The 27384-nt window shown below is 42.6% G+C and overlaps 2 protein-coding genes and 1 non-coding gene across 24 annotated transcripts in view; 2 read left to right on the top strand and 1 right to left on the bottom strand.

Moving 5' to 3' along the window:
* The window catches only part of GPM6B (glycoprotein M6B), a 145583-nt gene extending 144833 nt beyond the window's left edge, over nucleotides 1-750 (top strand). Inside the window, exon 8 of the mRNA XM_010966233.3 lies at nucleotides 1-750. This exon is cut by the window's left edge and continues 1392 nt beyond it. The gene's annotated coding sequence lies outside the window, so the exon portion shown is untranslated.
* OFD1 (OFD1 centriole and centriolar satellite protein) overlaps nucleotides 1-27384 on the bottom strand; it is an 85101-nt gene that overhangs the window by 33637 nt on the left and 24080 nt on the right. For 9 of the 22 annotated variants that reach the window (XR_012504716.1, XR_012504717.1, XR_012504714.1 and 6 more), the window contains exons 15-24: nucleotides 26958-27069; nucleotides 24653-25258; nucleotides 24079-24199; nucleotides 22869-22969; nucleotides 21041-21160; nucleotides 14417-14574; nucleotides 13523-13681; nucleotides 12937-13004; nucleotides 3779-3865; nucleotides 1662-1734 (exon numbers count right to left, since the gene is read on the bottom strand). Coding sequence is in view for 11 of the 22 variants with exons in the window: in XM_045525056.2 (XP_045381012.1) it covers nucleotides 12607-12649; nucleotides 12937-13004; nucleotides 13523-13681; nucleotides 14417-14574; nucleotides 21041-21160; nucleotides 22869-22969; nucleotides 24079-24199; nucleotides 24653-25258; nucleotides 26958-27069 (1488 nt within the window). In the remaining 11 variants the exon portion in view is untranslated. The other 13 variants (XM_045525056.2, XM_045525055.2, XM_074359321.1 and 10 more) reach the window with 6 other exon arrangements.
* Nucleotides 20061-20136, top strand: TRNAN-AUU (transfer RNA asparagine (anticodon AUU)). The gene is given in 2 exon segments: nucleotides 20061-20097; nucleotides 20101-20136. It is a non-coding gene; the product is annotated as a tRNA-Asn (tRNA).

Genomic DNA, 27384 nt, shown 5'->3' with positions numbered 1-27384 from the left:
TTGGGTGCATCAGTGCTTTTTATAAGGGGCTGCATACTATAGGGGTAACTATGTATATTCATGTTAAGAATTAACTTGTGGTTTGGCTGTTTCCTGGATTTTAAAACATATACATGTGCAGAAGTGTGTTACAATGAAAGGAAGCATACCTTTATCAGATGCTATTGAAATTGAACATCAAGTATAATATTCAACTTGGATTCTTTTCGTTGTTGTTAATGCCTAAAAATGCCTATTTGGATCTTGACAACTTTTGTGTTTTAATTGGGAGCAGCTCTCTCCTGTGTAGAACAGTTGTTCCAGACTAGCTTGGTGTTTTGTTTCCCTGTTGCATGACAGACTTAAATCTTTTTTCCAGCAGTGGAGGTGCTGTTAGAGTCCAGTGTTCTAGAAGAGGCAGTGTCTAAAGCCTAACTTTACTTTTCTAATTCTGGTAGCTCTTACCAGGACTTTTTGAAAGTTTTGTTTAAGTAGTCTAATATTTTTTATGTAAAGAGCATTAAATTTTGCTATGTACAAATTTTTGTAACCTAACAGTGAATCAATATTTTCTATCAGTGCCAAGGGCTTCCTGTAGTTCTATTCAAGTGTTACAATAAATATTTGTAGATAATAGTCAATACTTGTGTATGCTTATTTTAAAGATCTATTTAGGTGGAAATTGTTGTGGATGTATTAAGAGAAATGAAATAAAATTACAGCTTCATTCACTTGCCTTTTTACCATACATAAATACTCTCTTTCTCTGTCCTCAGTATGGTGTCATTTTTAAACAGCATGCATAAAGACTCCCATTTGTATGGAAATCAACTTTATAAGTAAGTGCTCCATGGTTTTCTAAGCAAGAGCATTCTGAGAAAAATTTTGGAAACAATGAAGAACCTTCATTGTTCATGTTCCATTGGCTGTTTTACAAACCCAGGCTGTAGATCGGAGTTACGCAGCAAGGCAGCAGAGCTCGATGTGTTACACGGGATCGCATTTTATACTCAAACTACTGATCTGTCCACATGAGTAGACATTTGGATTTTCTACACCTGCCCTTAGGAAGCACCACCTTTTGTCACTATTGACACAGGGACATTTCTGGTTGTGACCCTTCGTTCACGCTCAGCAGAACTGTCAGGACCCAGCTCGTATGCCGACTGCCACACTACTTAATACCTTCTGTTTACATCATGTTTTGGGGCTGTTACTTCTTAACGTACCTAAGATCACATACACTATGTTAGTTATTGACAGTGATCCTGCCACAAAATACTGGAACCTCTAGAGGGTGAGGCAGAGATTTTTGCACTTCTCTCGTTATATGTTGTGAAATGATTTTAAAGAAATGAAATAGAAGTCAAAAGTACAGGGGCAGGACCTATTCATTTTAAAACCAGCAAACAATACTTTAAGTCCATTAAAAAGTGCGGACCAAAGACTCCACACTAAAACTTTCGGAACAGATCCTTTTACGGCTTTTTAGTGCTCTTAGACTCATAATCCAGGCAAACCCCAGAGATACGGCGGGTTCCATTCCAGACAGCTGCAATACGGTGAATATTACAATCAAGAGTCACATGAATGGTTTTGGTTTCCCAGTGCATATAAAAGTTATGTTTCAATCATAATCTATTCAAGTGTGCAACAGTATGTCTAAAAAAAGTTGTACATACCTTGATTAAAAGATACTTCATTGCTGAAAATGTTAACCATCATCTTCGTCTTCAGTGCGTCATCAGCTTTTTGCTAGTGGAGGATTTGAAATATTGTGAAAATTACCAAAATGAGATTCAGAGAAACCAAGTGAGCAAATGCTATTGGGAAAATGGCGCCAACAGACTTGCTTGATGTAAGGTTGCCACAAACCTGCTTATTTATTAAAAACATAGTATCTGTGATGTGCAGTCAAGCGAAACACAATGAAACAAGGTCTGTCTGTATTACAAGATTTTAAAAAGAGTCAATCCACCGTGTTATTAGTGTCTTTTCCTAAATGGTGGCCTCTTTTGCTAGCTAATGCAGGGCTAATTTGTCCCTGGGTGTTTGTGAAAAATTAGACTTTGGGTAACTTTTTTCAAAATGAGTATTAGGATGAATCAAACTACATCAAGTTTTGAGGAAAGAAAAATACACATAGAGGTAAGTCAGGTTTGGCAAAAAAGATTGTTTTTCTGAACTGCTCCTCAACCCTCCCGTTTTGACACTGAACCGTGACTGCACCTGCCTGGGGAAGACGGCGGCAGCCGCCGCGGTCGGGGGGCCTGCGGACGCAGGAGCGGCGAGCCCGGGGGAGCCCCGCACTCGCAGCCTGTGTTCCCAGGCGGTCCAGGTGACGTGGCCCCTGGAGTGCTACACAAAAGAAGACCGGACTTCTCTTGAAACAGACTCTACCCTGATATGGAATATCCAAAAAACTGCTTAGAATTTAAGTTGACTCACAAAAAAAAAGACAATGAAGAACCAAACCGCAAGCTAGAGAACCTGAAGCACACAGCATCTTATTCAGACAAGGGCTGTGAGAGCACAGGGCGAGGGGGAAACTCAGCAGTACTAGAAAGCGGTAAGACGTTATCTGAGGGATTAGGGCGATGACGGGGACGTAGGGGGCCCCCGAACTCCCCCTCCTCCCATGGACACACTGAATACACCACCGCACAGGGAGCGTATTTTTCTGAAAACAGTCAAAACGCTAGGTGAGCTACTCTTCCATAGCCAGCAAACATGAACCCCGCCCCCCGAAACAGGCAGGAAAGGCCGAGACACGCTCTCACCATAAACCCCACCTGCAGCACAGCCCATCCGGCCAGGTGGGCGCTCCCAACTCCACAGTTCCCCCCGAAGTGCAAAGGGTTTGGACCCCACATCTAGCACCCCAACTTTTAAGACTTCCACCTGAGGAATGGATCCTCCAAACACCTAGCTCAAAGCCAACATGACTTGTGTCTGAGAAACCCCCAGGACTGTAACAGTTCCTCCCCAGCTCTAAAGGACCCACCAGCTCCTAGTCTTTTCCCAGGAAAGGGTCCACTTGTGTACATAAATGCTGCTGCCTAAGTCAGGCTTCTGATGTAGCACACATCTAGGGGCTGCCTGCCTTCCTCCCCAGAGACCAAGGAATCCACTGGATACCTCCTCTGCCTGCTCCCTAGAGCCCGCTCCAGATCACCAGCATCTCCCAGGAAGGAGCTTGTACACACATCTGTGCTCCAGCTGCGGCAGCTGCCACCCAAAGGGCAGGTCCCCAGGCTGGCTCTGATGGCCCAGCGGGCTTGCATTCACAAGTCCTACAGGACTGCAGCCAAAAGCAGTTCTTAACAGGCACAGGAGCACCCCCTGCAGCTGTACACCCAGGCCAAGAGCAGAGGGAGCAGGGAAAACCCCGATCTCCCAGTCTATCCCAGGAAGGGGGCCCAACTACACCTTTCCCGGCTGCCATCTGAGGGTTCAGCTTCCAGTCAACCTGCACCTAGGTGCTGACTGTCATCCTCCCCATTGGGACGCTGACCAGTCTTCACATACCCTCAACTACTGAGAAGCACCCAGAACAAACCAGGCAGCCTGGACAATCCCAAAGGTTTAAGCAACCAGAAGCTTGGACCGGGCTGACTGACAAAGTTCATCTCCTGCATGAGACCACTCTGTCAGCACTGGCACGGGTGGCTGTATTATCTAATACACAGAAACCAACACGGAGGCAGGGAAATGAAGAAACAATGCATTACGTTCCACACAAACAAACAAGGAAAAACTCTAGAAATAGACCTTAATGAAATGGAAATAACTGACTTACCTGAGAGTTGAAAGGAGCAGTCATACAGATGCTCATCAAGGTCAGGACAATGCATGAACAAACTGAGAATCTCAACAAAGAAAATATCTGAAAGTATCAAACAAATCACAGAACTGTAAAACACAATAAATGAAAACTTCAGTGGAGGGGTTCAACAGCATACTAGATTTAGTGAGAGGCCAAGCAAACTTGAATACAGGTCAATGACATTTATCCAGAGGAGCAAAAAGAAAAACAGCAAAGACAATTTAAGGGACTGAGGTCATCATCAAGTGAACCAGTATATACATTATAAAGGTCTATGAAGGAGACAAGAAAAGGGTCAGAAAGTTTATTGAAAGAAATAATGGCTGAAAATTTCCCTCACACAGGGAAAGAAACATCCAGATCCAGGAAGTCCAGAGAATTTCAGAAAACATGAATCCAAAGAGACACACTGAGACACATTAATTTTTAATTGTCAAAAGCTAAAGACAAGGAAAGAATCTGAAAAACACCAAGAGAAAAACTTGTACAAGGGAACCCCCATAAGACTATCAGAGGAAGCCGTGCAGGCCAAAAGAGTGGCATGACATACTCAAACTCCTGAAACACTGCCAACCAAGGATTCTGTACCTGCCAAAGCTGTCCTTCACAAGTGAAGGATGAAAGGATGCTAATTGATAACAGGACAACATATCAAAGAATAACACTCACTGGTAAAGGTCAATATACAGTTAAAAATACTCTAATGTTAGTGCTCTAATATTCGCATGATAGGGGTCCCAGAAAGAGAAGAGAGAAAGGACCTGAGAAAATTTTGGGAGAGATAATAACCAGAAACTTCTCCAACTTGGGAAAGGAAACAGTCACCCAAGTCCTGGAAGCGCAGAGAGTATCACACAGAATCAACCCAAAGAGGAACACACCAAGGCACATAGTCATCACAATGACAAAAATTAAGGATAAGGAGAAAACATTAAAACTAGCTAGAGAAAAGCAACGAATAACATACAGGGGAACTCCCATAAGGTTATCAGCTGAGTTTTCAGCACAAACTCTACAGGCCAGAAGGGAGTGGCATGGATATATTTAAAGTGATGCAAGGGGGTAACTTACAACCAAGAACACTCTATCCAGCAAGGCTCTCGTTCAGACTTGATGGAGAAATCAAAAGCTTCACAGATAAACAAAAGCTAAAAGATTTCAGCACCACCAAACCAGCTCTACAACAAATGTTAAAGGACCTTCTCTAGTCATCAATCCGTAAGAAAAGAGAACAAAAAGAAGAAAGAGAAAAAAAAGAGAGAGAGAGAGAGAGAGAGAGACCTACAAAAGATTGCTTTGGCTGTTGGGGGTCTTTTGTGGTTCCTTATAAATTTTGGAATTCTTTGTTCTAGCTGTGTGAGGAATGTCGCAAGTATTTTGATGGGGGTTGCACTGGATCTGTGGATTGCTTTGGGCAGTGTGGCCATTTTGATAGGTGTTGATTCTTCCAATCCAAGAGCACAAGAAAGCTTTCCATTTCTTTGTGTCATTTTGGTTTTCAGAGTATAGGTAACCTCCTTGGTTAAGTTTATTTCTAGGTATTTTGTTCTTTTTGATGTAATGGAAATGTCTCTGCCGGTTATAAAATTCCAGTTTTTGAAGTTGAAAAAAAAAAAAAGTGAATGTAGGGCCGCAAATGGCAAAATAGCCTTCCTTTTTATGGGTGAGTTGTATTCCATTACACACACACACACATACATACACTGCATCTCCATTGTCTATTCAACTATTGATGTGCACTTAGGATGCTCCCATATCCTGGCAATTATAAGTGATGCTGCTGTTAATAGCTGGGTTTATGTATCTTTTTGAGTTAATTCTTATTTTGTACTTGGCTTTATTCCTTTGACAACTATGTAAGTTTAAAAAGCTAAAGGTCTAAATGTTTTTAGAAACAATGAACAGTACATATATGTAAGTTAAAAAATATATGTGCAGTGAAAAAAAAAAAATCTATCAAGCCATCAAAGACATGGAAGAAACTTAGAAGACGTAATACTAAATGAAAGAAGCCAGTCTGAAAAGATTACAAACTGTATGATTCCAACCAAACGATATTTTGGAAAAGGCACAGCTACAGAAATAATAAAAATATCATGGTTTCCAGGGGTTTGGGGAGAGGGAGGGAGGGAGGAATGAATAGACGGAGCACAAGGGATTTTTAGGGCAATGAAATTATTCTGTATGATACTACCGTGGTGGCTACATGCCATTATGCATTTGTCAAAGCCCACAGAACGAACAACATTGAGAGTGAGCCCTAATGTAAACTATGGACTTTGGTTGATAATAATGTGTCCATGTGGGTTCATCGATTGTACCAAATAGGCCACACTGATAAGGGATGGTGAGGGTAGGGGAGTATATATGTGTGGGTGGGGAGGGCTATGTGGGAACTCTGTATTTTCTGCTCAACTCTGTTGTGACCCTGAAACTGCTCTAAAAGAATAAAGTCTATTAAAAAACATAACTCTAATGTTGTAATAGTGGTGAGTAAATCACTTGTAACTCTACCATAAAGGTTAAAAGACAAAAGGATTAAAAATAACTATGTAATAATTCATTAATGGATACATGACGTAAAAAGATATAAATTGTTACATCAGAAACAAAATGTGGGGAAAATATGTGAACACAGAGCTTTTGTATATGTTCAATGTTAAGTTGTTATCAGCGTAAAATACTGTTATAAATATATTTTATGTAATTCCCAAGGTAACCACAAAGTGAAAAACTATAGTAGATACACAAAAGATAGATAAATCTAAGCATAACACTGAAGAAGATAATCGAATCACAAAGCAAGAGAGCAGGAGAGGAAACAACAAAGGAACTACAAAACAGCCAGAAAACAATAAAATGGCAAGAAGTCCATAGCTATCCACAGGAACTTTTAGTGTAAATGGACTCAACGCTCAGATCAAAAGATATAAAATGGCTCAAAGGATAAAAACAAGACCCATAAATATGCTGCCCACAAGAGGCTCACTCTAGCTTAAGGGACACACCAGACTGAAAGTAAGGGGAGGGGAAAAAAATTCCATGCAAATAGAAGCCAGAAGAAAGCAGAGGTAGCTATACCTCTATCAGACAAAGTAGACTTTAAGTCAAAGGCGGTTAACAACAGACAAAGAAGGCCATTATGTAATTCTAAAGAGGTCAGCTCACCAAAAGGATATAACATTTGTAAATATTTACACACTCAACATAAGAACACCAAAGAATATAAAGTAAATATTAACAAATCTGAAGGGAGATGGCAATACAAGAACAATAGGGGGCTTTAATACCCCACTTTCAACAGTGGACAGATAATACAGACATTAAAATCACTAAGGAAATATTGGACTTCAACTCTTTGGAATCAGATGGACTTAATAGACATTTATGGAACATTCCATCCAACAGGAGAATACACAGTCTTCTCAAGCACACATGGAACATTCTCCAGGATACATCATTTGTTACACCACAAAACAAGTCTTAAATTTAAGACTGAATTTGTATCAAGCGTCTTTTCCAACTACAATGGTATGAAACTAAAAATGAATTACAGGAAGAAAACTGGAAATTTCACAAATATATGAAGATTAAACAATATGCTCCTGAACAAGTGGGTCAAAGAGGAAAGCAAGATAAATCAATAAACATCTTGAGTCAAATGAACATGGAAACAACATACCAAAACTTATGGGATGCAGCAAAAACAATTCTAATAGCGCAGTTTAGAGCAATAACTGCCTACAATAAGAAACTAGAAAGATCTTAAATACACAACCTAAGTTTACACCTCAAGGAACTAGAGAAATAACTAAGCCCAAAGTTAGCAATGGGAAGAAAATAAAGATCACAGTGTAAAGAAATAAAGTTGAGTCTAAAAAAGACAATAGAAAAGACCAATGAAACTAAGCTGGTTTTTTAAAATCAGAAACAAAACTGACAAGACTTTAGCTAGATTAACCAAGGAAAAAAGAGTACTCAAAAGTAGAAATGAAAAAAAGAGACATCACAGCTGATATCACACAAATACACAGGATCACGAGGCTTTAGTGAAGAATTACATGCCAAATACTAGACAACTTAGCAGAAATGGATACACTCCTAGAAACATACAACCTTCCAAAACTGAATCATGAAGAAATAGAACATTTGGAGGTACAAATTACTAGTAAGGAGATTGAATCAGTAATGAAAAATTTCCCAACAAAAAAAGACCAAGTGGCTTCACTGGTGAATTCTATTAAATATTTAAACGGTTAACTCCAGTTCTTCTCAACATCCTCTAAAAAAGAGAGAAGAGGAGGGAATACTTCCAAACTCATCTTACAAGGCTAGCATCAACCCAATACACAAATTAGAGAAGGACACTGTAAGAAGAGGAGGGAATACTTCCAAACTCATCTTACAAGGCTAGCATCAACCCAATACACAAATTAGAGAAGGACACTGTAAGAAAATTACAGGCCAATAAGCTTGATGAACAGAGATGCAAAAACCCTCAACAAGACATTAGCAAACAGATTTTAACAGTACCTTAAAAAGATCACACATCATGATCAAATGAGATTTTGTCCAGGGATGCAGGTATGGTTCAACATTGGCAAATCAACAGCAAAGGAAACCATAAGTAAAATAAAACAACCATCTACGGAATCGGAGAAAACATTTGCAAATGATGTGACGGACAAGGGATCAATTTCCAGAATATATAAACAGTTCACACAACTTAACATAAAAACAAACAACCCAATCCAAAAATGGGCAGAAGACCTAAACAGGCAATTCTCCAAAGAAGACATACAAATGGCTAATAGGCACATGAAAAAATGTTCAATACCGCTAATTATTAGAGAAATGCAAATGAAAACTACAATGAGGTATCACCTCACACCAGTCAGAACGGCCATCATTCAAAAGTTCATGAACAATAAATGCTGGAGAGGCTGTGGAAAAAAGGGAACCCTCCTACAATGCTGGTGGGAATGTAGTTTGGTGCAGCCGTTATTGAAAACTGTATGGAGATTCCTCAAAAAACTAAAAACAGACTTACCGTATGATCCAGCAATCCCAATTCTGGGCATATATCTGGAGAGAACTCTAATTAGATAGATACATGCACCCCACTGTTCATAGCAGCACTATATACAATAGCCAAGACATGGAAGCAACCTAAATGTCCACTGACAGATGACTGGATAAAGAAGTTGTGGTATATTTATACAATGGAATACTACTCAGCCATAGAAAAGAATAAAATGCCATTTGCAGCAACATGGATGTACCTGAAAAATGTCATTCTAAGTGAAGTAAGCCAGAAAGAGAAAAAAAAACATACGATATCACTCATATGTGGAATCTTAAAAAAAAGAACACTATGAGCTCATCTACAAAACAGAAACAGATTCACAGACATAGTAAACAATCTTATGGTTACAAGGGAAAGGGGGTGGGAAAGGTTAAAGTTGAGAGTTTGAGATTTACAAATGTTAGCCACTATAAAAATATTTTTTTAAAGTTTTTCTATAGCATAGGGAACTATGTTCAATATCTTGTAATAACCTTTAATGAAAAAGAATATGAAAACAAATATATGTATGTATATGCACGACTGGGGCATTGTGCTGTACACCAGACACTGACACTGTAACTGACTATACTTCCATTTAAAAAAAAAAACACTGGCAAATCAATGTGAGATACCACATTCACAAAATGAAGGATAAAAATAACATAATTGCCACATTAGATGAATAAGCATTTGACACCATTCAAGATCCTTTCATGATAAAAACTCTCAACAAACTGGGTATAGAAGGAATGTGCTTCAACACAAGAAAGGCCACATATGACAAGCCCACAGCTAACATCATACTCAACAGTGAGAAGCTGAAAGCTTTTCCTCTAAGATCAGGAATAGGACAAGGCTGTGTACTCTTGCCACTTATATTCAACTTAGTACTTGAAGACTTAGCCAGAGCACTTAAGCAATCAACATTAATGATGAACTATCAGAAAGAAAAATTAAAATATACTGCTTAGATTGCATCAAAAAGAATACTTAGAAATAAATTTAACCAGGGAGATGAAAGATCTGTACACTGAAAACTGAAAGACAACAATGAAAGAAATTGAAGACACACATAAATGTAAAGATATTCCATGCTCATAGATTGGAAGAATACTGTTAAAATGTCAATTCTTTCCAAAGCAATCTACAGATTCAATGCAATCTCCATCAAAATTCAAAAGGCATTTTTCACAAAAGTATAAAAAATAATCCTAAAATCTGTATGGAACCAGAAAGTCAAATAAATAAAACCCCATGTAGCTAAAGTGATTTTAAGAAAAAACATAGTTGAATGAATACATGTATATATCTATGACTGAACTACTATGCTGTACACCAGAAATTGACAAAACATTATAAACTGACTATATTTCAATTAAAAAAAAAAAAAAGAAAAGAAAAACCATAGTTGGAAGTTTGATACTTTCTGACTTTAAGCTGTATTACAAAGCTACAGTAATCAAAATAGTATGGTAGTGGCATGAACACAGACACACAGATCAATGTTAACAGAATGGAGAGTCCAGAAATAAACCCATGCCTACATGGTCAATTTCCAACAAAGGAGCCAAGAACATACAATGGGGAAAGAATAGTCTCGTCAATTAAGTGGTGTTGGGAAAATTGGACAGGCACATGCTAAAGAATGAAACTTGACCCCTATCTTACACCATACACAAAAATCAACTCAAAATAGATTAAACCCTTGAACATAACACCTAAAACCATAAAATGCACAGAATAAAACAGGGAGTAAATTCCTTGATATTGGTCTTGACAATAATTTTTTTTGACACCAATAGCAAAAATAAGCAAGCTAAATTTAAAAATAAACAAAAAATCCCCAAGTAAATCAAATTAAAATGCTTCTGCACAGGAAAGGAAATAATCAACAAAATGAAAAGTTAATCTACAGAATGGGAGAAAATATTTGCAAATGATGTGACTGACAAGGGATTAATTTTCAGAATATATAAACAGCCTGTACAACTTGATAACAAAAAACCAAACAACACAATCCAAAAATGGGCAGAAGACCTAAACGGGCAATTTTCCAGTGAAGACATACAATTGGCCAATAGGTACGTGAAAAAATGCTCAATACTGCTAATTATCAGAGAATTGCAAATCAAAAGTACAATGAGGTATCACCTCACGTCAGTCAGAATGGCCATCATTCAAAAGTCCATGAACGATAAATGCTGGACAGGGTGTGGAGAAAAGGGAACCCTCCTACACTGCTGGTGGGAACATAGTTTGGTGCAGCCATTATGGAAAACAGTATGGGGATTCCTTAAAACACTAAAAATAGACTTACCCTATGATCGAGCAATCCCACTCCTGGGCATATATCCAGAGGGAACCTTAATTTAAAGAGACACCTGCACCCCAATGTTCACAGCAGCACCATTTACAATAGCCAAGACATGGAAACAACCTAAATGTCCATCGACAGATGACTGGATAAAGCTGTGGTATATTTATATAATGGAATACTACTCAAACATAAAAAATAAAATAACGCCATTTGCAGCAACATAGATGGACCTAGAGATCATCATTCTAAGTGAAGTTAGCCAGAAAGAGAAAGAAAAGGACAAACTTATTTACAAAACAGAAACTGACCCACAAGACATAGAAAACAAACTTATGGTTACCAGTGGGGGAAGGGGATGGGAAGGGATAAATTGGGAATTCCAGATTTGTAGATACTAAATAATATATATATATATAAAATAGATAAATAAGTTCATACTGTATAGCACAGGGAACTATATTCAGTATCTTGTGGTAACCTATGGTGAAAGAGAGTATGAAAACGCATATATGTACATTCATGTATGACTGCAGCGTTATGCTGTACACCAGAAACTGACACAACATTGTAAACTGACTGTACTTCAATAAAAATATATATACAAAAAAATAAGTGAAAACATGATCTAGAAGAGAGGTCTGCACCGCTATGTTCACTGCCAACATTATTCAACAATAGCCAAGACACAGAGACAGCCTCAGTGTCCATCAAAGCAATGAATAAAGAAGATGTGGTGTATATACACAACCCTCAGAGCAGTTCTGTGTGCTTTTTGATGACCACACTGGCAGGGTGATTACAGACCTTTTCCAAGATGCTCCCACATTCAAGACACTGGACTGAGTGTACAAATTAAATTTTACCTGGCACAGAGCAAGCACTCAATAAATATTACCTTTTTTTTCATCACCATCTAGGAAAGGTTTGTATTGATTTTCAAGAAAAAGACGTCAAAAGTAAAGACCAGTGGTGGCATCATACTATTTCTAGAACCTAAGATAGAAAAACCTATGTCTTGATTTTCAGGGACTATCAGGAGAGCGCTGGGGAAGACGGCCTCTTGTTTGACCGGTGGTCGCCCAACCATGCAGAGGAAGGAATGCTGCTGAAAATTCCAAAACTGCAGGCCTAGAGCTTGACTCATAAGTTTTCAAGTAAATATAACCTAAGACAAAAATGGGGAAAAAAAAATAGCAGCTCTTTCTAGCGTAATGGAAGGCCTAAGAATGAGAACTCTGTACAGGTGTCACGTGACTAGATTATTTTTCACTTATACACCATAGCACCAACTAGAGTTATGGAAAAAAAATCACACTGGATTGCAAGTGAATTTTTATTGAGAATTTTGTCTTATTACAGAGAACTCACAGGCCTTTAGTTACTTTATCTGTGTACGAAGCTGGGTAGCAAACATGGTTACCAGAAGTCATCTGGTTCCTCCTGAGAAAAACCTGTGAAACTAAATGAGGGAAAGACAAAATTTAAACATTTGTTAACTGCTTGTCAAACTTATTCAGGGATCTTTACGTTTTTCCTTCCCTGTGGGGTTTCTGGCCTTGCTTCCTCTTTTTATGGGTAGCAATTTCACAAGCTAAAAAAATGCAGAGTTTTTTTTTTTGGAAGGCAGTCATTTTGACTGATTCTGTTTCTTACAGGCAGACTCAAGTATCTGAACGTCTCCCCGGCTAGGAAAAGCAGCGGTATGATCGTGGTTTGTGTAAGAACACAATGCTGGGGACACCGTACCTTTCATCTTTGTCACTAGGTGGCAGCGTGTCCACTTGGGAGTCCTCTCTGACCAGCTTTTTTGAACTCTGACACAAAGCGGGGAAAAGAAGAATTCTGTAATTAGATACGTATTAATTCTGTATTTTTGAAATATGCATGTAATTTAAAAGTCTAAAAAAGCAGTGACTTTTAAACATGATGTTTAGAAAAAACATCAAAATTCACTACCTGGAATGTATTCTCAATACCTATGGTACTGCAGACTTATATAAAATATTAGTGTCTCAAATAGTACTAATGAATTTGTTATTCATTCACAGGGCTTTCAATTATACTTATTTCTTGTTCTTAAAATAAGAGACACTCCAACTTTTATCAACTTTGACAAAATCTCTTCAATTTTTTACCGAAGCAAAAGTGAGGACATTTTGTCAGGAGTGTAAGATATTTAAAAAGCTTGAAGCTCCCTCTGACCTTTGGAGTTGCTATGGTTTTTACCTTTTTGTCTGCAATGGAGAAGGCATATTCTTACTCCAAGGTTGTCAAATAAAGCACAGAAGCCCTTGGCAGCCCCACCCCAGACGCCGGCCCACGGCACTGGCACCTTATCTGCCGCGTCCTGGCCTTGATCCTGCTGGAGGATTTTCATGTACTTCTCTAAAGGACTTCCACCACCACCAGACTTAGATTTCTCTTTCATTTCTTGAATACTCATTTCAATTTCTTTTTCCATTTCCATCTTCAATGATTCTTCAATTATCCTCTGAAATAGATGGGTACCAAAATAAGAAATACACAATTCCATGTTTTAAACGTCTAAAATGCACAGTAACTTAATTCCTGATCCTTTAAGTACAACCTAAATGTACAACTCATTACTTTTTTAAAAATTGACGTCATTGCTACCATCAAAGGGGCACAAACATGTCATCTCAATGAAGGGAGGGATTAATTTGCATCAAGTGTCCTGTGCTTTAGACCCAGTTAACCAGAAGTCCAAGGACCATCCGGATGGAAGATTAATATACATAGGACTCAGCCGGCGTGTGATGTGGCCAGAGTAATCCGTCTGGACCCGACTCAGGACGCAGACGGCCAACAGAGCACCAGAGGACAGAGGAGGGCAGGCGACCCCGGGAGCCACGTGCCCTGGGTTCCTCTAGTCCCAGCTAGCTGGTCTTGGGCAGGGGTTAGGGGATAGAGATGGGGTCTCTTCTTCCAACCTCACTTACAGTGAGAAGTCCTCCTCGTTTACTAGCTCATTTTCAGGACCAGATGAGTATGCACGCAAACGGGCTTGCCAAGCTACCCGAGCCAGGAAACACGAGGTCCGCGTGACCCACAGCCACGCTCAGGGCTCCTCAGCCAAGGCTTGTCAGCTCCCCGCCACTCCCAGGACTTCGGGACCCACAAAGGACTCACTTCCCGGAGAGCAAGGCACCTGCTGCGGGTGCGGCAGGAGAAGCTAGGACAGAGAACTCACTGGGCTCGGCATTACCCTTTCCTGATCCAGTCTCTCCAGCTCCCGCCGCTCCCTTTCCAAAGCCTCCTGTCGCTCGCTCTGCGTCCTCTCTTCTTCCTGCCTTCGTTCTTTTGCTTGTTGTTCCCAAAGTTTTTCTTCTTCCTTCAGTTCTCCAATTTGTTTCTGATCTACCCCTAGTGGGACATCAAACATAGCCATAAATAATCAGGAGTAGCTTCCAGCATCAGATTTTTCAAACAAACGCGGGACCGGCCAGCAGGGGCCTCGCCAAGCCTCAGGGAGACACTGAGATGCCCAGCTGAGATGACCTGCTCTGAGTGGCTGCTCCACCTTCACGGCCTTCGAGCCCCCAGACCACACCCGCCCCCCACCTCACCAAGATGAATTCAGGTCATCTGAGCCACGACGTCGTCCACTGTCCCCCTCTCCGGTCACGTCTCCTCCTCCTGCTCACCCATCTCCTCCCGCCTCCATCCTTTCCAATGCAAGCCCTGCGTTTCTACTCTGCATGCGGTTCCGAGCCCGCCCCACCCTTACGGTGCTGAAGCTACTGTCAGTCCCCATTTACTGACACAGAACTCTGGTCACTCTCTACCCCTTATTCCCAGAAGGACGCCCAAGTCTCTCCTGGCCAGAACAGAACATGACCACCACTCTCTCCGGCTACTCTAGCCGCCCTGCCGTCACCCGGCTCTCTCCAGGCTGACCTCCTCCTCGGGGTTTCAGCTACCTCCTCCTCCCGATCGTTCCCACGCCTCTTCTCTAGTCCCGATCTCTCCCCTAGCCTCACCTCCCGTGTCTAATGGGGTCCCTGCCATCAGCACATGGACATCCCACAGCGCTGGCTTCACACCTGAGGTTATTGTTCCTGTCCCTTTAATCATGCTCGTCCTACGCTATGTCCTCTCAGCCACCAGCTTGCAGAGCCCACCCCCTCCTCCTGCTGCTGCTGCAATCAGGGTCCTTATCACCATCACCCTGGATGGCGGAAATAACAGCGTCCACGCTCTCCCTGGCATGTCTCACCACCTACAAGCGCTCCCCCTAGGCCAGCACCAGTCACTTCCTGAAGAGAAGGCCTGGATTTGCTGGGCACTGCCCCTGCTCCGGTGGAGTTCCAACCCACGGCAGCCCAGGCTCTGCCCACCTGCCTTTCCCTTTCCGGACTGATTTCTTCTATCACCATCACTTTTGCCTGAGAAACACCGTATGTGTGCCAGCACACTCACTGGTCCCTGGCTCCAGCTGCTCCTCCCTGCTCCTGCCCTAACTTCCACTCTCTCCCGAACCCGGCTGGCTCCCTTCCTCCCACGTCTCCCGCAAAACCCGACCTCCTGCGCAGGCTCCCACTCGGATGCACCTCCGCTCCACGGGCCTCCTGTTCCCGACACTGACAAGCAGCTTCTCCGGCGCCATATTCCCATAGTATTTTGCACCTGCCTTCTCAAAAACCCCGTGTATGTGTTTTCTATTCCTGCCGGTGAGGCCCATGCTTTAGTTATCTGTCTGCTCCTGGAGCTCACAGCAGTAGTCCCGGCAATTCACAGGCTTCATTACATTTCAGTCCCGCTGATGAGTATGCTGACCTTCCTCCTCCAGCTCTGGCCTACAACCTAAGTTTTTCCCCTCAAACAATGCTGAGAAACAGACAAATTCAGAGGTTCCCCAGAGGACTCTGAACCTCTGTGCTGTCCCCAGTTCTAAGTCACCAGCAGAACTGCATTGGTTTCTCTAACAGGAGCCAAGCTCACAATCTTCTCTCTCGTGACCCCGGCCATGGCCTCCAGTACCAGAGGAGGCAGCGGCTCGTTGCCCCGGGCAGAAACGCAATGTCCGCCTGCCCTGCTGGGGGAGAGGGGTCACTCCTAGACGGTGCCACTTTCTCACCTGCAATAGCGGTCTCAGATTGGAATGCAGCTTGGGTGCCATTTTAAGAAGTTGAAGAAAGAAAATATCCGCAAACGATGTGACTAACAAATGCTTAATTTCCAGACTACACGAACAGCTCCTACAACTCAGTAACAAAAACCCCACAAACAACCCAAACACAAAACGGGCAGAAGACCTGAACAGACATTTCTCCAGTGAAGACATCCAGATGGCCAACAGGCACATGAAAAGGTGCTCAACATTGCTAATTATAAGAGAAGTGCAAATCAAACCCATAATGAAATATCACCTCACACCAGTCCAAATGGCCATCATTAAAAAGTCCACAAATGATAAATGCTGGAACGGGTGTGGAGAAAAGGGAGCCCTCCTACACTGCTGGTGGGAATGTAATGTGATGGAGCCACTGTGGAAAACAGTATGGAGGTTCCTTAAAACTAGAACTAGAACTACCATGTGATCCAGCAATCCCACTCCTGGGTATATATCTGGAGAAAACTAACTGGAAAAGATACACGCACCCCAATGTCCACAGCAGCATTTACAATAGCCAAGACACAGAAACAATCTAAATGTCCATCGACAGATGACTGGATAGGGAAGTTGTGGTCTATATATATGATGGAATACTACTCAGCCATGAAAAGAATGAAATAATGCCATTTGCAACAACATGGATGGACCCAGAGATTACCAAACTAAGTGAAGTAAGACAGACAAAAAAGACAAATATCGTATATGTGGAATCTAAAAAAAATGACACAAATGAAAATATTTATGAAACAAATAGACTCACAGACATAGAAAACAAACCTATGGTTACCAAAGGGGAAAGCAGGGGAGGGATAAAGTAGGAGTTTGGGATTAGCAGATACACACTACTACATACAAAACAGACAAACGATAAGATCCTACTATATAGCCCAGGGAACTACAGTCAATACCTTGTAATAACCTATAATGAAAAGAATATGAAAAATAATATATGTATAACCAAATCACTTTGTTGTACACCAGAAATTAACACAACATTGTAAATCAACTATACTTCAAAAAAACCTTAATCCTCAACAAAATACTAGCAAATCGACTCCAACAATGCATTAAAAGGATCACACACCATGATCCCGTGGGATTTATCCCAGGGATGCAGGGGTTCTTCAATATCCGCCAATCAATGTGATACACCACATTAACAAACTGAAGAATAAAAACCATGTGATCATCTCAACAGATGCAGAAAAAGCTTTCGATAAAATTCAACATCTATATATGATAAAAACTTTCCAGAAAGTTGGCATAGACAAAACATACCCCATCATAATAAAGGCCATATATGACAGACCCAAAGCTAACATCATATTTAATGGGGAAAAGCTGAAAGCATTTCCTCTAAGATCAGGAACAAGACAAGGATGCCCACTCTCACCACTTTTATTCAACATAGTTTTAGAAGTCCTAGCCATAGCCATCGGAGAAGAAATAAAAGGAATCCAAATTGGAAACAAAGAAGTAAAACTGCCACTGTTTGCAGGCGACATGATACTGTACATAGAAAACCCTAAAGAAGTGACCAGAAAACTACTAGAACTCAATGAATTTGGTAAAGTTGCAGAATACAAAATTAACATACAGAAATCAGTTTCATTTCTATACTCTAACAAAATAACAGAAAAAGAAATTAAGGAAACAATCCCCATTTACCAACACACCAGGAAGAATAAAATACCTAGGAATAAACCTACCCAAGGAGGCAAAAGACCTGTACTCTGAAAACTGTTAAGACACTGATGAAGGAAATTGAAGACAACATAAACAAATGGAAAGATTACCGTGTTCTTGGATTGGAAGAATCAATATTGTTAAAATGGCCATACTACCCAAGGCGATATACATATTCAATACAATCCCTATCAAATTACCAACGACATTTTTCAGACCTGGAACAAAAAATGTTAAAATTTGTATGGAAACACAAAAGACCCCGAATAGCCTAAGCAATCTTGAAAAAGAAGAACGGAGCTGGGGGAATCATGCTCCCTGACTTCAGACTATACTACAAAGCTACAGTAATCAAAACAGTATGGTACTGGCACAAAAACAGACACATAGATCAATGGAGCAGGATAGAAAGTCCAGAAATAAACCCACGCACTTATGGTCAATTAATCTACGACAAATGCAGCAAGAATACACAATGGACAAGACAGTTTCTTCAATAAGTGGTGCTGGGAAAACTAGACAGCTACCTGTAAAAGACTGAAATTAGAACATTCTCTAACACTGTATACAGAAGTAAACTAAAAATGGATTAAAGTCTTAAATGTAAGACCAGATACTATAAAACTCCTAGAGGAAAACATAGGCAGAACACTCTTGGACATAAATCACAGCAATATATTTTTTGAACCAGCTGTTGGAATAATGGAAAATAAAAGCAAAAGTAAACCAATGGGATCTAATTAAACTTAAAAGCTTTTGCACAGCTAAAGATACCATCAACAAAGTGAAAAGACAACCTACAGAATGGGAGAATATATTTGCAAATGATGTGACTCACAAAGGACTACTTTCCAAAATATACAAACAACTCACACACTTTAATATCAAAAAACAAGCAACTTAATCAGAAAATGGGCAGAAGACCTAAACTGACATCTCTCCAAAGACAGACAGATGGCCAACAAGCACAAGAAAAGATGCTCAACATCACTAATTGTTAGAGAAATGCAAATCAAAACTACAATGAGATATCACTTCACACCAGCCAGAATGGCCATCATTAAAAAGTCTACAAACCATACATGCTGGAGAGGGTATGGAGAAAAAGGAACCCTCCTACACTACTGGTGGGAATGTAAATTGGTGCAGCCACTATGGAAAACAGTATGGAGATTCCTTAAAAAAAAAACTAAAAATACACTTACCATATGATCCAGCAATCCCACTCCAGGGCAGATACCCGGAGAAGAATATAATTTGAAAAGATACATGCACCCCATTGTTCATAGCAGCACTATTTACAATAGCCAACACATGGAGACAACCCAAATGTCCATCAACAGATGACTGGATAAAGAAGTTGTGGTATATACATACAGTGGAATACTACTCAGCCATAAAAAAGAATAAAATAATGCTATCTGCAGCAACATGGATGGACCTAGAGATCATCATTCTAAGTGAAGTAAGCCAGAAAGAGAAAGAAAAATACCATATGATACCACTTATATGTGGAATCTCAAAAAAGGGACACAAATGAACTTATTTATAACTTAGATGACTGATTTCTTGAGTATGTATAAGCACATTTGACTGTCCTTTATGATTGGATTACTGCATTCTGTTCTTATTTGGTGGTTGGCTTTACTCCTTTGTTAACTATGTAATTTTAAAAGGCTAAAGCTCTAAACTGTTCTTAGAAACAATGAACAGTACATACATGTAAATTTTACAACAGTTTTATGTCGCAATGAGTTGCTTTTTCTAGAATAAACTTTGTTAAAAAAAAAAAGATAAAGAAGGAAGAAAAAAAGACCTCCTTCTTTGCTGTGGAGTATACTTTGTGGCTGCACAGTGGCATACAGAAGCTCTTTGGATGAAAGAGGAAAAAAGTGTTTCCATAGGGCACCTCAGAGATACCAAATTTCAGCCTTTTCATTTCCCTCTGCAGACAGATGAAGAGGTGAAATGATAAAGATTGAAGAATTTTTCAACAATCAAAGTGTAACCACACTATTTCATCATCATTTTAAAAGCCGTTATTGGGGGAAGGTGTAGCTCAGTGGTAAAGCACATGCTTATTAGCATGCATGAAGTCCTGGGTTCAATCCCCAGTACCTCCATTAAAATAAATATATAAACAAACTTAATTACCTCCCTCTCCCCCCCAAAACAGTTGGACTATGTATTTTTTTTAAAAGCCATTATTATCACGTACAGCACATCTCAGAGGCAGAACACCTATCTACTCGGCTGGCTTCCCTTATTCTATCATTTTCATTCCCTACTCCAGTCTCTGCTGGATGGCTGCCCATCAGGTCCGCTCTTCAGTGGCCACTGTCCCTTCTCAGTCCCCATCCCGTTGGAGGTCCCTGGTGATGGCTTCCTGCCTGTCCAACTCTCCACTAGAAGGCCCAGGCAGCAGGGGCTTGGGTCGTTCCCTGCTGGGTGCCCAGCCCCAACAAAAGTGCCTGGCACAGAAAAAGCCCTTGATCAAGTCACGCCAAATGAGTGCTTTCCAGAATGATTTACTCTGAAGTCAGCAAAATCAACCCTCTCACAACCCTGCTTCGGTCAGCAACTCCTCACCTGCCTGAGTGCTGCGACTGAAAGTAAGGAGCTGCTCCCAAGAGGCTCTGCATGGGTTTAGGGGCGGTGTCCTCCCAGGGCTCGGAAAGGGCCAGTAGGCGGTTTTACTTGAAGCATTTACAAGGCTTCCACACTCCGGTCCAAGGAGGAGAGGACCTGGCCGGTGGCTGAGCCCCGGGACGAAGCTCGCACCCCCCCAACGCATGGGCGCAGGACGCGCGGAGTCTGGAGCAGGGAGGGGAAGAGGAAGCGGGCCAGCCCGGAGAAGTCTGAGCATCACTCTCCCACCACCGTCCTCAGCTTTCCTACAGATGGAAATATAAGGGTTCACCTGTCCTAACTTTTTAAGGCACAAAGGAAGCAAACAGAAAGAGAAATAATGCTAAATATTATTAATGAATGAATACACTTTGTTAGTTCAGACAAAGAAAATCCTACTTGGATAGTGACAGGAGACAGGCCTGGCGGGCACAGAGGCTGCGGCCCCGTCCGTGTGAGGCACGTCGCCCTCAGGGTGGAGGCCGTACATCTCAAACTGCCTGGGCACGTTCCCTGCATCTACGAGAGGCACAAACAAGTGTCCCCTGAGTCCTTAGCAGCAGCAGCAGCAGCAGCAGCAGCAGCAAGACAAGGGAGTAGGGGGCTAACTCATGGCAGGGAGCTTAAGTTTCAGCCGAAGCAAGTGGGCCGGCCCTTTCCTTACAGGATTCTAGAAGTTACCATCGCCACTTGCCAATCTATCTGCTTTTGAAAGTTTTCTGAGATTCATTGACAAGTTCGATCTGTTACCCAGTGGGAAAATCAATTCAGTGACAGAAGAATACACCTGGCTTGCTGAGCATCATTTGAATTCGATTTAAATATCCATGATTTAAGAAAGTTAATTAAGTTGGTTGCAAGGATTTTTGCAAAATATCCTAAGACCTCTTGGTTACCTGTTCAAAATACTATATATTAACGCTTGAAAATGAAGCTCATAAGGCAAAATGACAGGTTAACACACAAACATAAAGACTTTCCAATACAACACAGGGAATGTATCCAATATTCTATAATAACTACAAACGGAGTATCACCTTTAAAAATTGTGACTCACTAGTGGACACCTGTAACATAATACTGTGCATCAACTATACTTCAGTTAAAAAAAAAAGATGCTATCTATTTAGTTTTGTTTTTCTTTTGGTGGCGAGAGGTAATTAGGTTTATTTTATTTATTTATATGTTTTTAATGGAGGTGCTGGGTATTGAACCCAGGACCTCGTGCATGCTGCTAAGCATGTGCTCTACCACTGAGCTATGCCCTCCCCCAGGATGCTATCTAAATCAATTATTATAGTATGTAACCTTGGGATTGATTTTGCTCACTAAGCTAATTCCCTGGAGTCATGCAAACTGTGACGTGTATCAGTGTTCTGTGCCTTTTAACTGCTGACTGGTGGTTCATGGTATAGACTTACCATAGTTCAACCACTCATTAATTGAAAGGTATCTGGGTTGTTTCAAGTTTTTGGCTACTATGAATAAAGCTTCTATAACCAAAAAAAAGGCTTCCCAAGCTGCAAAGAACCACGGGGCTGGACGACATTACAACCCGGTTTTACACTGAAGCAGCAGGCGCTGAGGTAGAGCAGCGTAAGGCAAAGCCAAAGCCAGCACACAGGTCTCTAGACTCTTAAGCCAATGGCCTTTTCCCTCCATTCTGTAACTAAGGAAGGGTTTTCTAAATCAGAGGCAATTGATGAAATCAATATAATACAAAGATAGCTTATCTTCATATTCCATAAGGGGGGGGGAGCACATTTTAAGAAGTCATTTGTTTTAAATCTGAGGCAATCCCAAACCTAATTAAGGATTCACTCATGGGCTTAGCTCCAACTCTAAAATTAGTCATCCTGAGATTTTTAATACATCGAATTCAGAACCTGAAACTCTTTGTGACACAGAAACGAGGCACTGTATCTGTATTTGTGGTTTTATCACAAAATAAAAATGTCCTCATTTATCACTGCTTTGCTTTTGACAACAGTGCTATGTTTCGCCAAAACTAAGGTTTCCACATTTTGAACTTACAAAAATAAGTACTCATGGGTGGCGAGGGATAAATGGGGAGCTCAAGATTTGCCGATACTAATGACTATAAATAAAATAGATAAACAAGTTTACATATATATGTACGTACACATATCCCCAAAGATTAAATGATACTGCAGAATAAAGGTAGTGTTTGTTAAAAAAAAAAAAAAGTACTCATATGTGAACTTACATTCAAAAGATGATTCAAATTCTTCATTATCCTTAAAAGATAGCTTGTCTGGATTGGAAAATTCGCTTTTGTCTTTAAGTTCCATTTGGTTTTCAAAAAGACTGGATTGGAAGAATAAAATTCAAGAATGTAAAGCTTTAATAACGCACAACACAAGAGCAGAGGGTAATGAGAAGCCTTTTGCGACTCAAGAAAATGCTTTAGAAAATTAATTTTTCACCAACTCAAGAGCATAAGAGCTTATGCTGCACTGCGCCCCCTCCACGCACCAGGCATCGCTCCGAACAGTTAGTGCGCCTTAACTCAGTTCCTCCTGCAGACCGCCTCATGCTGCGAGGTCGGGACCACCGTCATTAACAAAGAATAATGTTGCACTCGATGCTGTTTCTAGGAGAATTTTTTTTAAGAACTACAAAACCAAAAAATTAAAAAATTTGAAGAAACCAAATTCTGCACACGTTTAGCACAAGCCAGCTGAAGGTGCAATACTACAAGCCCAAGTCGGGGCATCACAGTGCCCTGACCCGGCCTGTGTGGGCCCTGTCTCTCCTCTTGGCTATCTCACGGAAGGAGCACTATAAACAAACATGACCCACTTTACGACTAGGATGGGCACACGTGGCCGTTTCAAGTCTGTACAACTGAATCGACACACAGATGCCCAGGCCGGAGCCCAGAACCAAGGAGTCAGGATCTCCCGCCGTGGGGACTGTAGGCAGGAGTCCCGCACGTGACATGAGCCCCAGCCCAGGTGGTACGTCGCTGAGCTTCAACACATCCGTGCCACCCTGCTGCAGCAATCGTGCCCTCGGACTCACTACCACTTTAGAATTGCTCAATGATTTACAAACTGGAAACTTATTTGCTTATATTTAAGTGCCAATATATTTTTAAATGACTTTCTAATGATGTGTGAAACTGCTTTAAGTTCACACTGAATTTATTTGCTTTTGCGGATTTTGTACGTCTGTTTAACCGTTATAAACCAAGTCTATTCATGGAACTAGACGGTGCTTATCAATACCATAGTACAGATTCTCTACATTTAGTTTATTTAGCAAGGAACGTTTTCTCCCCCAGGTAATTCAGATGAGTCTCCAAGATCACACATCTTACAATCGGACTGCAAATTCCACATTGCCACATGGTTTTTCATGTTACCTAGAAAACCCAAACAAGTCAAGGCTGAGACCTTAGGCAGCCAATTTACCTGGCCTTCTGCTCTGGGGGGCTGGAGAGCGAGTGTCTGGAAAGGCTATGCTGAGACAGGGCAGGTGAAGGCTGCGGTGTCCGGTCAGGACCAGGGACAGCAGCGTGGGACCGTCCCAGACCTACGGGGCAGAGGGAACCAGTGCGAGCATGTTACAAAAGTTGCATGGGGAAGATAGCAATGTGGTTTCTCAAGAGTCCTATCACTTTAAAAATGAACTCTACCGTCCTTGCCCACAGCCGAGTATGAGTGAACGGGATCCAGAGAACGATTCAGGCACCAAAGTAAAATTGCAGTGCTTTTAGACAATAAAACACATAAAGCTAACCGGCAGCAAAGGCAAAGCCACCGTCACTCTCTGAACACCCCTGTGTGCCAAGCAAAATGCTGGCACTTGAGGCTCCATCCCACTGCCTCCCACGCCAGCCCTGTGATGCGGGGAGATGCCCCGGGTCCCCAGGGTCAGAGGGCAGACTCTCCTGGGCCCAACGGCACTCGTAACTCAGGAGAGGTCCACTGAGGAGCAACCCACTTGTGTGCACAGTATCCTGCAACCCCTCTGGCAGGAGCTTACCTTCCAGGTACATTTCACCATCAAGGCTTCTCCTTGCTTTGGGGAGTGGGGTGGAGGAGAGGCGTCTGGAGGCCATGCCCCGGTGGGGCCGTGAGGCCATGCTGCCGGCCACCTCGGAGGCCTCGCTCTCTTCTTCTCTCCGGGCGCTCACTAGAGGCTGCTGGGGGGCAACTCTGTCCTCTGCAAACATCCCCCTCTCAGGGGCCCCCGAAGTGACGCCCTTGAGGCTTTCCAGCGAGCGCAGGGCGGGTGGGCTCCTGTCTGCTGCCAGGCTCTTGGTGGGGTACTGCCTGACTCTCCGATGGTAACTCTGGAAAGCTTTTTCCAAGCGCTCGGCCTCTTGCTCCAGCTCTCTCACCATGGCCTTGGTATTGGCTACAAACTCAAGGTCAGAATCGGGGGAACTGCCCTCTGTGCTGGCATTTGGGTAACTTGGGATCCTTGGGCTACCGGAGCCTGCCATCAGCTCCTCCTGTCTGAGAGGATTTTTTAAGAAGTCCTCGCCGATGTCAGCACCGTGGGGCACCGTCCTGCCGCCCAGTGATCCGCTGATGGAGCGACTGAACACAGCCGGCTTCGGGTTGCGGTACACTTCGTTCTCCAGGGCTGCGGAGTACAAGCAGATAACAGGAGACATGAGGGAAAAGGCGACACCCAAAGCGAAATGTACCGACAAATTTTTTTGAAAAAATCAAAGTCCTAAGGACAAACTAGCACATTAAACAGTTTCTGCAGCCACGGTCCTAACAGGAGTTACTAACGTTGACTGAGAACTTATGTGCACCAGCTACTGCTTCGTATGCCTTCTTTCCTAACACGTGGTGTTGTTTCACCACCCATCACGCACAACCTTGAAATCCTTAAAAAGCTCTGAGATTGGAAAGGCTTTCGTAATTTTTTTGGTGGCAAAGCCTAGCCAGACTTGAACTTGTGTGGTTGAAAACCCTGACCTGAGCTGATCTAAACCCACTTACTATCTTGGTTTATCCCACCCAGCATCAACAGCCGGACGCCTGACTGCACAAGCACGAACGTGCTCCCCTGCAGGCTGCTGCCACACAACTCCCAGTGCGACGGCAAAATCCACAGCTCCCGGCCCGAGTTCCGAGGCAGCGAGGAGGCCATGCAGCCACAGCACCGCAGTGGCTCAGAATTCTCCCTGCTCCCACGTCACCGGTGGGGGACCGAGGCCACCCCAGGCCAGGTCACGCGGTCAGCAGGGCAGAGAGCCGCTGGGGGCCGGAGGCCAAGCCGGCGGGCATATGCGCTGCCCTCCTGCAACGCTGCCCCCACGATGCCACGGGAGACGCCTGCGATGCGTGTGTTCCGAAACCTTCCATCACCATTCAACTATTTCTCATGACACGAGACTGCCAAACTGCGCAAAGCTGGAACCACAGCAAACGTAGAATGGTTGCAAGAAAACAATGAACAGGGAAGAGCAGAAACGAGTGAAGAGATCAAAACGAAAGTGGTGTGGAGAGAAGGGGCCACGGGCCTGAGCAGGGGACAAGCAGGTGGAAACCAGGGAAGGCTCAGCGTCAGAAACACAAAGAACCTGTGCTGAGCCTGAAGGCAGCGGAAGAAAGTCTCTAAGCTTCAGCACCCTTGTTAGGAAGCAGGAGGGGCAGACGTCACAGAGCCACAGGATGACATGGGATCAAATGCTGGCAGGGCCATTTCCGGAGGGTTTTCTATGTTCCAGGCACTGTACCAGAGCCACCTCGTTTCACCTTCATCCTCCACGGCCTGGGAGGTTTTATCATCCCCATAACAAAGGAGGAAACTGAGGCCCAAGGAAGTTACAAGGAACATGTTTTTAAGGCCAAGCAACTAACTTAAAAACTGGGGCCTAAAAGCAATTTTCTGATTCCAGCAGCAGTGCTCCTTCTGCCAGGCCAGCTGCTTCCCCCACAGACGTATCCCTGTCAGCGTGGGTATGAAAGCCCTGAAGAGCCCACTGATCTTGTTATCAGGGTAACAAATATAAAAGGAAAGCCTAGGTCCAGGATCCATCTGGGGACCCCTGCATCACCACCACACCTGTCCTGCGTGGGGTGGGAGGCTCTCCCTGGCACAGGGCACCGGTCAGAGCACATCACCTTCGCTGAGGACCCGGCTGGTATCCCTGAAATGGACGGGCAGGTGGACTTCTAAGACAGCACACATTTCCATGGCTTTTCACCTACTGTGAGAATTACTGAAAATTCAACGAGTAACAATCACTACACTTCCACATATGTTAGAAGTTTCACACACACACACACACACACACACACACACACGTAGGTTAAAACGTCTCTACCTGTCTGCGTTTGTTTCAGTTGCAATTTTAAATCTGTAACCTGCAAAGTTAACCTCTTGACAGAAGCATCGTAATCTAGTATCTGGGCCTTGAGTTGTGCAGAATGCTCAATCTGCAAAGACAGAGAAGGAAAAGCCATCAGTGTGAGACCAATTACCGCTCCCTTCCAAAGGGAACAGTTCGCTCATTGGGCTTGTTCTTTTTTGTTTCTGTTTTTTGGGGTTTTTTTTGGCGGGGTGTGCTATTCTTTTTCATTTTGCCCACTCTGAGCAGCCTGACACCTGTAACACACGGGGCCCCTCTAAGACAGCCACAAGGCACCCGGGTGTCCACCTCCTCGTGCCCCCCTGGTGGAGCAGCTGCTCCCGGGCGCAGGCAGATGCCAGAGAGAGGGCAGCAGTTTCCAAGTCAGGGTGAGAGCTGAGAT

This window comes from Camelus bactrianus, chromosome X (genome assembly GCF_048773025.1).
Source record: "Camelus bactrianus isolate YW-2024 breed Bactrian camel chromosome X, ASM4877302v1, whole genome shotgun sequence".
Taxonomy (NCBI): Eukaryota; Metazoa; Chordata; class Mammalia; order Artiodactyla; family Camelidae; genus Camelus; species Camelus bactrianus.
This window is presented reverse-complemented; position numbering and strand designations above follow the sequence as displayed.